Source organism: Harpegnathos saltator, unplaced genomic scaffold, assembly GCF_003227715.2.
Source record: "Harpegnathos saltator strain DR-91 unplaced genomic scaffold, Hsal_v8.6 scaffold774, whole genome shotgun sequence".
Taxonomy (NCBI): domain Eukaryota; kingdom Metazoa; phylum Arthropoda; class Insecta; order Hymenoptera; family Formicidae; genus Harpegnathos; species Harpegnathos saltator.
In genome coordinates, this window is record NW_020230620.1 from 713,061 (window position 1) to 727,907 (window position 14,847).

At 43.9% G+C, this 14,847-nt stretch overlaps 3 protein-coding genes across 5 annotated transcripts; 1 reads left to right on the top strand and 2 right to left on the bottom strand.

Moving 5' to 3' along the window:
- Positions 1 to 822: 822 nt before the first annotated feature.
- On the bottom strand, positions 823 to 2,058 carry LOC105191355 (NADH dehydrogenase [ubiquinone] 1 alpha subcomplex assembly factor 3). Its single transcript, XM_011154689.2, has 3 exons — positions 1,881 to 2,058; positions 1,560 to 1,680; positions 823 to 1,437 (listed from the first exon to the last, which is right to left on the bottom strand). Exons 1-3 carry the CDS (start codon positions 1,931 to 1,933, stop codon positions 1,003 to 1,005), a joined length of 609 nt encoding a protein of 202 aa, XP_011152991.1. The 5' UTR covers positions 1,934 to 2,058; the 3' UTR covers positions 823 to 1,002.
- Positions 2,059 to 2,308: 250 nt separating this feature from the next.
- Positions 2,309 to 6,563, top strand: LOC105191354 (uncharacterized). 3 transcript variants are annotated; one of them, XM_011154687.2, is made up of 6 exons: positions 2,309 to 2,495; positions 3,102 to 3,823; positions 3,906 to 4,028; positions 4,146 to 4,310; positions 4,700 to 4,864; positions 5,415 to 6,563. In XM_011154687.2, exons 1-6 carry the CDS (start codon positions 2,456 to 2,458, stop codon positions 5,691 to 5,693), a joined length of 1,494 nt encoding a protein of 497 aa, XP_011152989.1. In that variant the 5' UTR covers positions 2,309 to 2,455; the 3' UTR covers positions 5,694 to 6,563. The 3 variants fall into 3 exon arrangements, with proteins under 3 accessions (XP_011152989.1, XP_025162060.1, XP_025162059.1); XM_025306275.1 differs by lacking the exon at positions 2,309 to 2,495 and adding an exon at positions 4,933 to 5,090 and having other exon boundaries at positions 2,984 to 3,823; positions 5,415 to 5,597; XM_025306274.1 differs by lacking the exon at positions 2,309 to 2,495 and having other exon boundaries at positions 2,986 to 3,823.
- On the bottom strand, positions 6,342 to 14,534 carry LOC105191353 (Interferon-related developmental regulator 1). The gene is made up of 6 exons (XM_019845139.2): positions 14,254 to 14,534; positions 9,847 to 10,325; positions 7,797 to 8,050; positions 7,480 to 7,723; positions 7,140 to 7,355; positions 6,342 to 7,030 (listed from the first exon to the last, which is right to left on the bottom strand). The coding sequence occupies exons 1-6, from the start codon at positions 14,285 to 14,287 to the stop codon at positions 6,944 to 6,946; spliced, it is 1,314 nt and encodes a 437-aa protein (XP_019700698.1). The 5' UTR covers positions 14,288 to 14,534; the 3' UTR covers positions 6,342 to 6,943.
- Positions 14,535 to 14,847: the final 313 nt, after the last annotated feature.

Below are 14,847 nucleotides of genomic sequence, written 5' to 3' on the forward strand. Positions count from 1 at the left end.
AACGACAAGAACCCCTGAAAATGTGAAACAAGTTCAAATTTGAATTAATCAAAATCCTCGTTTGACAGTGCGAGAGATAGAGGAAGACCTCAGGGTTTCAAGATCTACAGTTTGGCGAATTTTAAGGCAAGATTTGGGGATAAGCCGCGTGGCTACAAAATTCGTTCCACGGCTACTGACGGAGGATCAAAGGAATTATCGAGTGGAAGTCGCCCAGGACAATTTGAGAACGATCGGAAACAACCCAGAAATGTTCAAAAAAGTTATTACTGGGGACGAGTCATGGGTTTATGATTATGACTTTGAAACAGAAGTCCAATCTTCGCAGTGGAAGACGTGCGAAGAGCAACGACCTAAGAAGGCGCGCCAAAGTCACAACAATATCAAGGCAATGCTCATTGTTTTCTTCGACCAGGAAGGTCTTGTTTACCATGAATATGCTCGAGAAGATCAGACAGTGAGCAAAGAATATTATCTAAAAGTTTTGAAGCGATTACATGACACAGTGAGAAGGAAACGGCCTAATCTGTGGAAAAGTGGCGACTAGGTGCTTCATCACAACACACCTGCCCATTCATCGCAACTTATCCAGCAATTTCTGGTGAAACATGGAATCGGTCAACTTTGCCAGCCCCCTACAGTTCTGATCTAGCTCCGTGCGATTTCTGGCTTTTACCCAAATTGAAAAATCTTCTAAAAGAAAGAAAATTTGATGACATAGAGAAAGTAAAGAGGAATGTGACGAAGCAGCTTTTAGCTATCCCAAAAACTGAATACAAAGAATGCTTCCAACAATGGAAGGATCGCTGGAAGAAAGTTATGGCTTCCAAAGGGGAGTATTTTGAAGAGGATATTGTTGCCATTGACTAGAATTAACTCCTTTCTCCTGCTGCAGCACAAAGTCGGATACTTTCAAGACCGACCTTGTACATACAAATTCTTTAATTTATTATATAATATATAATATATTTTCCTAAGCTTAATATATATACACATGTATAATTATTCTAGTTTTGTATCCTTCCTTAAACTGTTTGCTTTCTTTTTCTCAGAATCATCTGGATCAGTTTCTCCTTTGGTATCTGTACTCAGTAGCCGTAGTTGTTCGGGAGCATTCTGTGGTATCAGGGCAGCTACGACATATCTGCCGTCTTCATTTGCAAAATTGAACACTGTGCATGCTTTAACTACAGACATTACTTCCACAGCAATCTTATGTTTACACATAAGTTCTTGTATATATCTGATATGTGAAAAAGTATATTGTTTTTCAAGACCAATAATCACAAGATCAGGCTTAGGCTCCAGGATAAATAACAATGACAGAGTTGAATCGTTTATATGTTCCCCTGACTCAATGTTCCAACAGAGACCTAGTCTTGGAAAAAGTATTGTTGGTCCTATTATCATCTTATCATTGTTCAAGGTAAATCCTACCTTAAAAGTAACATAAACATTCAATTACAATTGAGAACAATGAATTGACATGTCGTCAAGTGTCAATCAGCTGTAACAAGTGTTATCTCTCCAAGTGAATTAATAAAGCACATCAAGCTCACCTCGTCGCATTTCTGTACCAAGATTCGAGGGCCAATTTCCTTACTGATAAACGTGACGGTTGTCTTACCAGGGCCTTCATATGCAGCTGCACACCGTGCGAGAGACGTGACATGTAAATTCCTATAAAAATTGTAAACACTTCAAATTATCGACTGGGTTTTTTCATGAGACAATCGGAGCATAGGGACGAAAGATCATAACGAAGCTCGCTACTTTCTCTCGCGATGTTGAATGAAGAATCAGCTGTTTTCGTAATCGGTGCGACAATCGGCGAGGCACCGATTCTTGAATGTTAACCGCGAACTTGGAGTGTTACGTACCTGCAGCTCCGCAGCGCTTGTCTCAATTGACACAACTTGCCGGTCACATTCATCGTGTTCAGTCAAAGTACGCGTGTTTTCCCAATACAAATGTGTGGTAACGCAACACGTCGAGATTAGAAGCAAGTTGAAGTTAAAACGCACCGCATTTACGTCATCGCAGTTACAGGTTAGGATCCATCAGTCGTATGATGGTCTCTCTCTGTTTCCTTCGCTCCCTCTATTTCAGTCTGTCTCTTTGATTGGCCGGCGAAGCGCAAGTTGCATTCTTTCAAAATTCAGCCTTGGAATCGCTCTCTGATGCGAATGACGCGGCACTTGGAAAACCGGAAAGGAAACCAACGATCAGCTGTGTGTGTATCATTCTTTCTTTTTTTCGCGAGGTGTCCGCGTAAACTCGTCGGACGGCTCGTCTGCATCGCGAATTATAAGCGCATCATGGCGACGCGCGGTCACCTGCGGCGGTCGCCCCTTCCCGTTTTTTCGGTATATTTTTAGCAATATCGCGTATAAATACTCCATCGCACGGATACGTTATTTTAATGTAACACCGATGGTCATCGATCGCGACGAAAATGAACAAGGGCTGCTGGAAGTTCGACGAGGAGGACAAAGGTGAGCGTGCGACACGTTTTCTCTCTCTCGCTCTCTCTCTCGGAAGATCCGCGAGAATGATCTACGCGGGATCGCGAGAGTTCGCAAGATCGATATTCCGTCCGGAGAGAGGCACTGCGTGTTTTTGCGGCTCGCGGCAGCCGACAGTGCTCCCAAATTGCACGCAGATTCACGTGGAAGGCGCAGAATTGCGCGTCGATTCTGCGTCTTAATCGGACGACCAAGTGAACGGCTGTCACTAGAGATACGATACACGCGACTGTCTCATATCGCATGTAGTGAAGCGACTTTTATTCTCGATATGTCTGCTCGGTTTGCTAGCCCCCTTTTCTTTTTCTTTTATTCGCCGCTCGACGCGGAAAATAAAGCCGGTAATATGAGGTGAACTCCTCTTGGAGTACGTGAGCGCGAAAACTCGCGAAGATTAATCTATAATCAGAATCGACATTAATATAGTCTAAAAATAATTTGCATTTCAAGGTAAACGTAAAAATAGGGCGTTAATATGAGGGGAGAGAATACTGGGTGGTGCTGTTAAGTATAGTGAATAGGTGATGAGTTTGCAATTTGTTGTACAACTAATGAAACTTTCTTTTCTCCGCAAAGCCTTGTACATAGACCTGGAGGAGGAGGACGCAGAGGAGGGTAAGACGTACAGCTCTTGGGATCAGACCCCTGACATATTGTTGGAAGAGATATTTTCATACTTGACAATTCGTGAGCGTTACTATGCATCCTTGGTGTGCCGTGCGTGGTATCGTGCCTTTAAACTACGAAATGTATGGTCCACTTTCACCCTGGAGGACACCACCCTCACAAGGGGCAAGTTCAACTATTACAGCGGCTGGCAGTATGTCCTAGATCACATGAGAACGTCCACCTGTTTGAACAAAGTTGGAAGGAATTTCCGGACACTCATATTTGAGCCCATGTTGAATTTCTACAATCTTTATGAGTTCATGAACATGATATCGTGGTATGCCGAGAGACAAGGCTCAGACAACACCTCCGTGGCTGGTGTGGGTACTTACATACGAAGGCTTAAATTTACCTTTCCGTGTAACATGGCGAATAGGGATTTCCCTGATCGAATCAGACTCTTTGGCACAGGCGGCAAGCTGCTGGAAGCACTCAAGAGGCTCATGAGAAATTTGCAAAATCTTAGGTGTCTTGAGCTGATTGACCTGATGCTCGACAACAAAGAAGCCTTGCACCTGATGGACGACATTTGTACTAATTGCACTCAGACTTTGTCGAAGTTGGTGCTGATAAACACCACCCGTTACAATTGCCCGTTGTTGCATGTGGGAGTATTTGTTAATTTAAACGTAAGTTTGAAATGCCAAAGGCCACACTTGAAGGCGTCTCGTGCGCTGCTTGATCGTAGGAGTATAATGTCTCTTTGTCCAGGTCTTGGTAATAAGTCCGCAGAATCTGCACGAGGACATAATAGAGCTGATAGGCTATACGAAATTGCAGCACTTACATATCTTACAAAATCGATACAGTGCGAAGGACACCACTATAAGATTGGTAATTTTTCCTCTTCTCATTCGCCTCACTGGCGATTTATATGTTGACGCATAATTGTATAAAGTGATTACATATTAACACAGATGGAATATATCCATTGCGAGTATCTGATTTCAGCCAAAGAGATCCTCGTGGGTGAAAATGAGGGCGCACAACCCACACCTGAAGGTACATTTCGAGGTGGAGAGTCACAATTCCACAGATATTCTCTTGCCCATCGACCTGCTGGAACATAGTGCTATACCCTGTCACAGTATAATATTGGATAATTCGAAGATACAGGTGAGCAAAGTGATAATTTGCAAACTTGCAGATAATGCAGTAAAATCGCCGTTCAAATCAGACATACACAACATTGATATCAGATTTCTTCTTATCAGGTCAGAAAGTTCACTTTATTCACACTTTATTCGGCAATAATGTGAATAAACTTGACTTTATAAGAAATCGAAGCTTTCATTCTCACGAAGTCAAAAAGTTTACACTTTATTTATACTATTGTCCAAAATAATGGAAACTTTTTGACTCTATAAGTGGAATCAAGTAACACAACACAATGTATGTTGTTTGATTTCATCACGCTGCAAGATCTTTACGGGCTTATTTTGTACTCTTCATATTCTTCTTCTATAGCATATATTATCGTCATAGTGATATAATTATCTTTGCAGATTTCACCGTCCACAATACTCACCCACGGAGCGTTCTTCGACTCGACGATACGAGTGTACGCTTTCAAGGGAATAACCAAGTACTACATGAACAGGAGTTTCGCTACGAGATTAGACGAGGCGCTGGTGCAATTCTGCAAAATGTGCCCGCAGCTGCACACACTGGTAGCACTTTGCATTTGAATCGACCTGCCTCTGACTCGCCTATGAACTCACTATCTCTAAAACGCTAGGCTGATGTTAATAACGCCTCTTTGACACGTTGGCATGCGCGCGCTCGTATCCTTCACACCTGTGATAGGCTTTCTAGCAACGTATATGAGTGCAAATTCCTCCCGACTACACTGCCTCAGACTCATTTCAAACTTATTTCACATGTGGATCCTCCCAGGTGAAGATTTTACCTTTTCACATCATATATCTAATCGAATAATAAATAAGTGTAAGCATCAAACACAACACTCTGGAACTCTTAGCTAAAACAGGATCGAGCCATCAGGTTTGTAAGATTCGTCTTGCGTGTGAACTCATGCTCAAAACGGACTTTACACATCACGGACTCGATTCAATTGTAGCGCTAAACACCCTCAATGTATGTGTAATAATCATTAACTTGAATAGAGTTTCTTGCGCGTCGTCGTCGTCGTCGTCGTCGTCGACCGCTACATGCGCACATTCTCCTCGTCAACTTACGACGATACATTTTTCCCCACAGATGATCCGCGACAAGATATCCACGGCCACGATTTTAGAGATTGTCTCTACCGCGAAACGCTTGCGCTGCTTATACGTGCGGCGAAACGTCGTGCTGAAGAGATGCGACAGAAACTTGTCGAGGATTCTCGACTGGTCGCCCGAACATCATGAGTGGGTTAAGGTAAACAGTCGTAGTTACGAGAACACCGAGAGGGAGGTATCGAAGATACTGCGTTATCGATGGCACATGCTGTCCGAAAGAGAATTTAAAGACCAAGCGATCAATATGCACATATAGAGTTTCATCGCGAGACGCTCGTTTCTCGGCGTAAAGAGTGCGCGCGAGAGGGCTTTAAAGAGCCGCGTTAAAAATAACAAAAAGAAGAAGATTCTTTTTATACTAAAACGTCTCTCATGAGAAACAAGGCTGTAGATCGTTGCCCACCTTGACTGAACGCTTATAATGTTACATAGTATTAATGTTTAATTTTATTTCTACGGTACATTATATATATATATATATATATATAAATTGTACAGAAATTATATACCGCATACAACACAAAGAGAGAGAGACACACGATATCTTTGTATTCGAAGCATTATCTCAGTTCTACGAAATCGCAATATCTCATGATAAAAGTGACTGTGATCGATATACTTAACGGCACATGTAATAACTAAACATACGTGTTGGACTGTTCTCTGCGGATGAGCTTGTTCGATGAATAAGCGCAATAGCAATAAAATGGGAGGAAAGTAACATCACATCACACACGCCCATGTTTCTATCTATATTCTCGTTTATTCGAACGTACGTCATTGTAACTTACGTGTAATTATGTACAATGCTGGTCAATATCTCGTGTACACCTTAATTACATATATGCATAGTTACTGTTTAATATGCAAAATAATTCCGACTGATGTTGAAGAAGGTGTATTCTTTTCTGTGCTACATTACTTCCAAACGAGACAACAATTTCATATCCATGGCCGTTATTATAAAATACCATACAATTTGATCAAAATCAACAGATATAGATAACATACACCCGTGAAACAACAGTGATAATCAAAAGTAACAATAAAGCATATCACATTGATCGGCGTTACAGCAGTTCAATAAAATGCTCGATAAAATCCAATTAATTTAACTACGACGAAACACATGACTGTTGTTGATGTAACAGCATTAATGTCGTATGTATACATACTTGACTCTCGCACGCACACACACACACACACACACGCACATATATATATATATATATATGTGTGTGTGTATATATACGTGCTGGATTTTATTTAATATCAGTAAATTGATGTACTTTTTCTGAAATACGAGCAAGTTAGCCGTCACGCGAAATATCCGCGAATGGGGAGTTTGTATTAGCAGCGTGCAAATTTCGATCCGACGATACCGAGGAAAACTGTAATACGCTATCGAATTTGACAATAAATAAGAAATAATTAAGAATATATTTGTATTACACTAAAAGAAGAAGAGTCAAACAACCAGCATGTAGGAGCAGAAGTGAAAAGTGATTACGGCGCCATGGCTGCGGATCGCTTGTCGCGGTTCTTGTTGCGCTGGATCGTGCGCGCTTTGAACGCGGCCGCATTCATCAGCGTCTGCAAAAGTATCGCAAAAATCGCACCCTCTTAGTTTGGCTTCGACCAAGATGAAAAAAGGTGCAACCGCATTTCTCGGAGCCCTTTTCCCCTCCCGAGTCTCACCTACCCTCTCTAATTTGCTCGTTTTCTGGGACGACGGTATAGGTAGAACTTTGTTGCCGAGGTGGAAGATCTCGCGCAGCAGCTGATTCTCGGCGAGATGAATGTTGATACCAGGACCCAAAAGCCGGCAGCAGGCGTTGTACTGCGTCCTCGCGCACCATCCCTCCAAGTACAAGATCTCTTGGCCGAATCTCACGTGCATCTCCGGGACGACATCCTCCTGGAAGAAGCAAGAATACGTACGTCTCGACGCATCTATTCACACTTCACCTTCGAGTGTGTGTGTGTGTGTGTGTGTGTGTGTGTGTGTGTGTGAGAACATATCGTCAGCTTCAGCAACTTGCCTCGATGTAGCGCAGAATGTCTCTGAAATTGGCACGTTGCTGCTTGCGATCCTTCTTGGCTCTGTACTTGTTGGAGTCCGTGGCGAGTTCCTTGAGAATTTCGACGAGGTCCAGTGCCCAGTCCTGCTCGTAGTCGCAGGAGAAGTCGCGGCCGAGCTCGAATATCACAGCCAACGCCTCGCCAGCCGACAAACGCACGTCGAGATGCGGTGACTCCAGCAATTCGCGCAGTCGATTGAGAGAACTGCGAACAAAGTGAGAAACAGCATGGGTGCTCGATCGAGATCGATCGCATCGCGTTCGTCACGATTACTCACGGCATGTAACTGTTCGTCTTGTCGCTCGCGAGCAAATTGTAGATGTCCGCAGAAGTCATGACTGTCAAAAGCAGAGTCCACGACGAGATAGCCGCCGCGTGTAGCGCCGCCGTGTCCGCGGAGATGTTGGCGATCGCGCCGTTCCCCTTCAGATAGGAGCCGGAGAAAATCGACGAGAGCAGCTGCATAATTTCGACGGTATCGTCCGCGTCGTTGCCCGACAAGAACTGGTTCATACTCAGCGCCCAGCAGCACTGGAATCGTTCCGCCGACGTGAGCCACGTGGGGAGTCGAGATCGTCAAGGAGCGAAGGAGTATTCGCATCAGCTGGTCGCTCATGGTCGGATATCCTATTCGAAATTCTCTCAAGTTTATCTTCAAGTTCCGCTCCGTAGCGAAACGATCCGCACAGCGTACTTGAAGATAAGCTTCCGACGATTTTAAATTCAATATCCGACCATGAATGCCGCCTATGATCAGTGGAAGGAAGACTGCGCAACGCTCGTCATCAACGAGAGGACAATATATCTTCCAGTAATTATCAGAAGACAAAGAGCCTCGGCAAGCCCTATGCAAAAAATGCCCGTTTTCGGTACCTCGGTTTTTGAAACTTTTTTTATGCCAAATGGTTACTTACGATGACCCAAAAATCCCTGCAAAATTTCAAGACGAGCATATGCCCTGTTTAAGAAATATAGGGGGTCAAAGTTGACCATGTCCAATTAAAAAATATAGCAGCTTCACATTTATATTCCAATAATAATGTCCAAAAAATTCAGCCGAAATGGTTCTTTTAAGATTTTTGGCTGCTAATTACAAATCTGAAGTCAGATTTTAAAAATTCAAAATGGCGGATCCAATATGGCGGACGAATTTTTCTTAAATTCGTCAGATTCACTTGAAAGTCGTTATTCGGGGGTTTTTGGGGTTCACCAAATACGAAAGAGGTAAAAATCTTGTCATCTTTACTTCTTTTTTGCTTATCACAGCTAACGCATTTAACGAAAGGCATTTTTACTAGAAAATCGAACTTTTTGCAGTAGCGCATATAAAAACTTTTTAAACAAAAAAGCATAGATTTAAGTCATTAGCATGAAAAAACAAAGAGTACAAAAAAAATCTTACCATTTATCATTAATAATATTTTTCAAACAACAATATTTCCAGATTTTCGAAACTGAAACTTTTATTTTATTACATTCGCAAGCGTACGATACAAGTAAGATGTAGGATGGAATGGAATGTTAATGAAATGATCTGCTGATCGTCTTTTGTTTTCAGAGTTTCGTAACTCTAGGCCGAATTCTTTAAAACGAGACTCAGTCCGCTCGACGCTCACCGCTCCTAGGTAGAATGTAGTTCCAATGTGAGGAAAAATAGGTCCATTGTAGGACAAAATAGATTCTATGTAGGGTCAAAGTAGGTTTAATGTAGTGACAAAGAAGATTTAGTGTTGGTTAAAAGTTAGTTAACCGTTAAATTCGTAATCAGCGACCCCAAAAACCTCCGAGTAACGAGTTTCAAGTGAATCTGATGAATTTAAGAAAAATTCGTCCGCCATATTGGATCCGCCATTTTGAATTTTTAAAATCTGACTTCAGCTTCGTAATTAGCAGCCAAAAATCTTAAAAGAACCATTTCGACTGAATTTTTTGGACATTATTATTGGAATATAAATATGAAGCTGCTATATTTTTTAATTGGACACGGTCAACTTTGACCCCCTATATTTCTTAAACTGGGTATATGCTCATCTTGAAATTTTGCAGGGATTTTTGGGTCATCATAAGTAACCATTTGGCATAAAAAAAAGTTTTAAAAATCGAGGTACCGAAAACGGGCATTTTTTGCCGATGCTCTTTCTTAGAATGGAATTCTCTTCGAGTTTATCGAGGTAAAAGCGCCGCCAATGTCTTTCCTCTACACCGACCGTAAGTCATTCCCCCAGACCTATACATCTACCCGAAGAAAAGAAGGAATCGAGCTTTCCTTCCTTTCTCTCTCTCTCTCTCTCTCTCTCTCTCTCTCTTCCAAGATGCAGGTACTTTACCTCGGCGCGAGCAGAAACGGAAGCTGTATTATCGCTGGCGATGAAGGTCAAGGTCGACTTGTGGTCCCTGCAGATCATCTCGGCGCTCTCGAACGCGCCCAGTTGCACGCACAGCAGGGTGCTGAGCCTGGCCGCCGTGGATTGCTCGTCGCCGCGGCCCTTCTTCAGGCCGCGCTCCACGGAATCCGCGATGGTCATCTTCCTGTCCTCCACGAAGTCGGGGATGTACTTGATGGCGAATATCTTCTCGATCCCGTTGAAGCAGATCGTCCTGCCCTTGGCGCTCTTCTGGGTCAGACCGTCGATCGCCTCCCTCAGCTTCTCCTCGAACGCCTCCTGCTGCGCGAGTTCGTCCACCTCGTTGTCATTCGCATCCTCCAGCACGCTGCGGTTGTCGGATTGACCGCTGGTATCGCTGCACGCGTCATTGTAGACTGAGTCCTCGTCGGATGTTAACTCAGCTCTTTTTCCACCGTGACCTGCGCCATCGGGAGGATCACAAGCGTGAGGGGGGACATGTGCGTCGTCTGGGGCAAGTTGTTCCAATTCTTTGCTAAGTTAACTGTGACGGTTCAAATCATACGTCTGTCTTCGTCTAAGTCGGAGGAAAAACAAAGACACAGACATTCGATTTAACTATCAGGTTCACCTTACGTCGGAACTAAGAAGTTGGAACAACCGGAACCCTGAAATGATATCTTGCACTTCAAGGACTGTGCGATGGAATGCTTCGTCTGACTTCCTGGTGGCGCGTCCACCGCGTGAATCTCTTTCCGGAGTTTCACGAACATTCCAGTTCGCTTCCTCAGCGAGAGAGAAAGAGAGGGGGGGGACTACTCGAATTCTCGTCGTTTCTCTACCTGAAGAGGCGAACTGGAATGTTCACGAAACGTCGGGAACGAATCCACTCGAGACTTCGCCGAGACTCGCTGCTTCGCGTCCGTCCCGAGACAAGCGTGATAATCTTCGCACCTGCATACCTCTCGGCTGCTGTCTCGAGCTACTCGCGAGAGGCTACGCGCGATGCGTGCTAATTGCGATTAACGAAAGTTAATCAGCGTGGGAGCTAACCACGTGAGACAATTCACGAGCTGCGCGAATCATCAGCCATGTCGCGGCAGCTGCGTTTCTTCGCGCGCGTCTCTGCCGGTCGTCGGCATATGATGCTTGCGTTCCGCAAAACAAAACTGCTTTACAACTGTTGTAAAATTCGCGAATCTGATTGGTGCATGCTCTTAGATTCGGCTAAATTTATTAAGAGCATATGCCAAGTAAAATTATGAATTTTACGACAGTTATAAAGCAGCTGTTTTTGCTGGACGCAAACATTGCTTACGTTCAGCAGAAAAAGCTGCTTTACAACTGTTGTAAAGTTCGCGAATCTGATTGGTGCATGCTCTTAGATTCGGCTAAATTTATTAAGAACATGTGCCAAGTAAAATTATGAATTTTACAACCGTTGTAAAATTCGCGAATCTAATTGGCGTACGCTCTGAAATTCGGCTAAATCCAAAAGTATGCACCAATCAGGTTCACGAATATTTTATAATAGCGAGGAGAGTCGCAAAGCAGTTTTGTAAAATTCGTAAATCCGAACTGGATGCATGCTCTTAGATTCAGCTAAATTTAAGAGCATACGCCAATTAAAATTATGAATTTAACAGCAACAAAATTGTAAAGCAACTTTTTCTATTGAACACACCATTGCTTATGTCCAGCAGAAAAGGCTGCTTTACAACTGTTGTAAAGTTCGCGAATCTGATTGGTGCATGCTCTTAGATTCGGCTAAATTTATTAAGAACATGTGCCAAGTAAAATTATGAATTTTACAACCGTTGTAAAATTCGCGAATCTAATTGGCGTACGCTCTGAAATTCGGCTAAATCCAAAAGTATGCACCAATCAGGTTCACGAATATTTTATAATAGCGAGGAGAGTCGCAAAGCAGTTTTGTAAAATTCGTAAATCCGAACTGGATGCATGCTCTTAGATTCAGCTAAATTTAAGAGCATACGCCAATTAAAATTATGAATTTAACAGCAACAAAATTGTAAAGCAACTTTTTCTATTGAACACACCATTGCTTATGTCCAGCAGAAAAGGCTGCTTTACAACTGTTGTAAAATTCGTGAATCTAATTTTGGCGTATGGTCTGAAATTCGGCTGAATCCAAAGGAATGCACCAATCAGGTTGACGAATTTTATAATAATTGCGAAGCAGCTTTCTTCGCTGTGAACGTAGCCCCATATTGCGACAATTAACGTCGAGTCGATCGGCGAAAAAGCGACTTCGCCTGCTCGAGGAGATCGAACGAGCCGATGATCGATCGCCGAAGAAGCCGATCGCGGGCGATTAAAGGCCACTTGATCGGAAACGGTGCGGGTCTGAACCGGTAAGTAGGCGGATAGTCCGGGCCGCGGGGGGGAATAATAACAGCTGAAAGTGAATGTCACGTTACGTAATGTGAAATCCACACAGCTGTTATACCTGTTTTCCATCACCAGGTTGCTCGTGCGTGGTCGCGCGCGCTCGGCGGCGGCGGCTCGCGATTGTAACAAATACCGCGGAATTACATCAGTTTCACAGCGCGGTGTAACTCTCTCGACTTTCAATACGAGAGATAAGACTCGAGAGTGGACATAATCAGGCGAGGAGAAAGAGAGAAAACAAAATACACCGAAAACGTGATAAAAGCGCGATATACTTAGCTCAAGGCTGCACTCCGAATGTTACGTTGGGAGCAGCGTGTCACTGAGAAGAAGATTCTACGTAATCCTGACACTTGCAAATGTGGCAAAACGCAACGTCGAGAAATAAACATCGACCGGCGGAGGACCGACAGTCGCCGAAATTATCGGCGCGAGCGGACGGATAAGAGCGTGGATGAACCGGACGATTCGTCAAAACAGATGCGCGGTAATGAAGAAATCACGCAGCCTACTCGACGAGCACAAAAGACGAAAGGTCTCGCGTTTTCAAGGACAGACCAGGCAGATATGGAGGAGCAGGGAGGGCAAGCTTTACCGCAATTAAAATATTTGTGTAGTTGGCAAACGAAAGAGCGAAAAACGAACGAATATCTAGAAAAGAGCGCGACAAGCGACGTAAAGCCGAGACATGTGAACGAGAGCGCGAGAAAGAGAGAAAAAAAGGACACGGCGCGGCCGCCGTCGATTGCCGCCGATTGCGCAAAATCTCGCTCGGGTCTAACTCGAGTTCGAGATCGAGGAAAGATCGTCGAATGCGTCACACACAGTCTGATTAAGTTTCTTCTTACTCGCGCATCGTCATCGTCTGCACTTGAAGAAAATATGATATATATATATATATATATGACATATATATATATATGTGTGGAGGGAATGACATATATATATATAGCAACATTTGTCTAACATTGATAGTGGCGGAAATTGAAATAATGATTGACAAAGAATTAACAAAATATTCATGAACTTTATTCGTAACGGCATTAGTTAACAATCAGGGAAACAACAATAACGCGTGTGTATATATATATATATATATATATATATATATATATATATATATATATATATATATATATATATATATATATATATATATTCGTAAATTTGCGCAAAAGGCAAGGGTGGAGGGGGTAGGGACATTGCACAACAGGACGGAACAGATCTCACGAAGGAACGAAATCAATATGCGCTCCGTGAGAATGAGAGCCAAGGAGTAACGGATCCGCGGATCCTCAGGAAGTCTCAGGCTCTCGCCATGGTGCTTCCCATAACCTCTCTGGAAGGATCACATGTGCCTTCGGCACATGCCGCCTCACCGTTTGGCCAGTGCTTCGCCGAATTTCCGCTCGCGTCTCCCGCGAATCTGCACGATCCATCCTTCCTTTCGCGTTGCCCATCTCGGGCCAACCGCGTGCTGAAATCGCCATGCGCTGTCTCGGAGAGACACGAGAATCACATGGAGAATCGAGAGCAGGGAACGTTGCATTCGCCAAAGACGGACAGCGGAAAATCGCACGCACGGAAAAGAGACAGCGAGTCTCTTTTGAGCGAGCGAACGAGCGAGCGAGAGAGAGAGAGAGAGAGAGGGGAAGGGGGCGAAAAAGCGAAAGAGAGAGAGAGAGAGGAAAGGAGAGCTTTGACGCAACGTGATGCAAGTCGTGCAAATAAATAAGATTCCCATTCGTTGACGCACGATGAATCACTGAAGCGGATTAAACGTGCGGATAGACGGACAAATGCAGCAACGATCGATAATTTAATAACGTCGAGAGCGCGCGTCACGTGCTCGTCCTTCACAGGCCGTGGATCCTCGTGGAAGAGCTGACGGAGGAGAGGTCACTCGATTCGGGAGGATGTAAAACGATAATGCGATAACGAGAGATTATCTCTTCTGAGGCTGAGGCTGAGACTCACCGTACTTTCTTCTTCTGCCCCCTTTGCCTGGCATCGTTCCTCAGCTTGCTTATTGCACAATTGGTACTAGGTGAAAGACTCGATCAAGAGGGTAAATGTCTCGCACTAGTGGTTTTTCTTCGTATACTGAACACACCACGTAAATTTTTCGTTGGGAGCCGACGAAAACTCATTAACATGTTGCGGAGCGTTCAGAACATACACGCCGAGACAGCCTACAATGGGCTTTCTCAAAGTGCACTGCCGTTGCCGTTGGCTCTCTTCTTTTCCTCTCCACGTCGCCCACGAACGCGCCCGATCTTTCTCGAATGCTGCCGAACAGGATCGAACGCGCAGAATCGTCGGCGAGTCTCAGTAGCGCGCATGCGCGACCCGTTACGCACGGAAGGTGCAAATGTTCTATGCGGATAACCCTATTCTCTGTAGCTGCACTTTCCGCATTTTCTTGTACTTTTCCAGTTGCCATCTCGATTCTACCAGGTGTCGTGTGAGTGCCTCCCACGCTTTGAGCTGCGTTCCGATATTCACTGCCAGTATTGAAAATATATACTTTATGTCACGTATATTATAGATTTTCAGTACTGGCAGTGAATA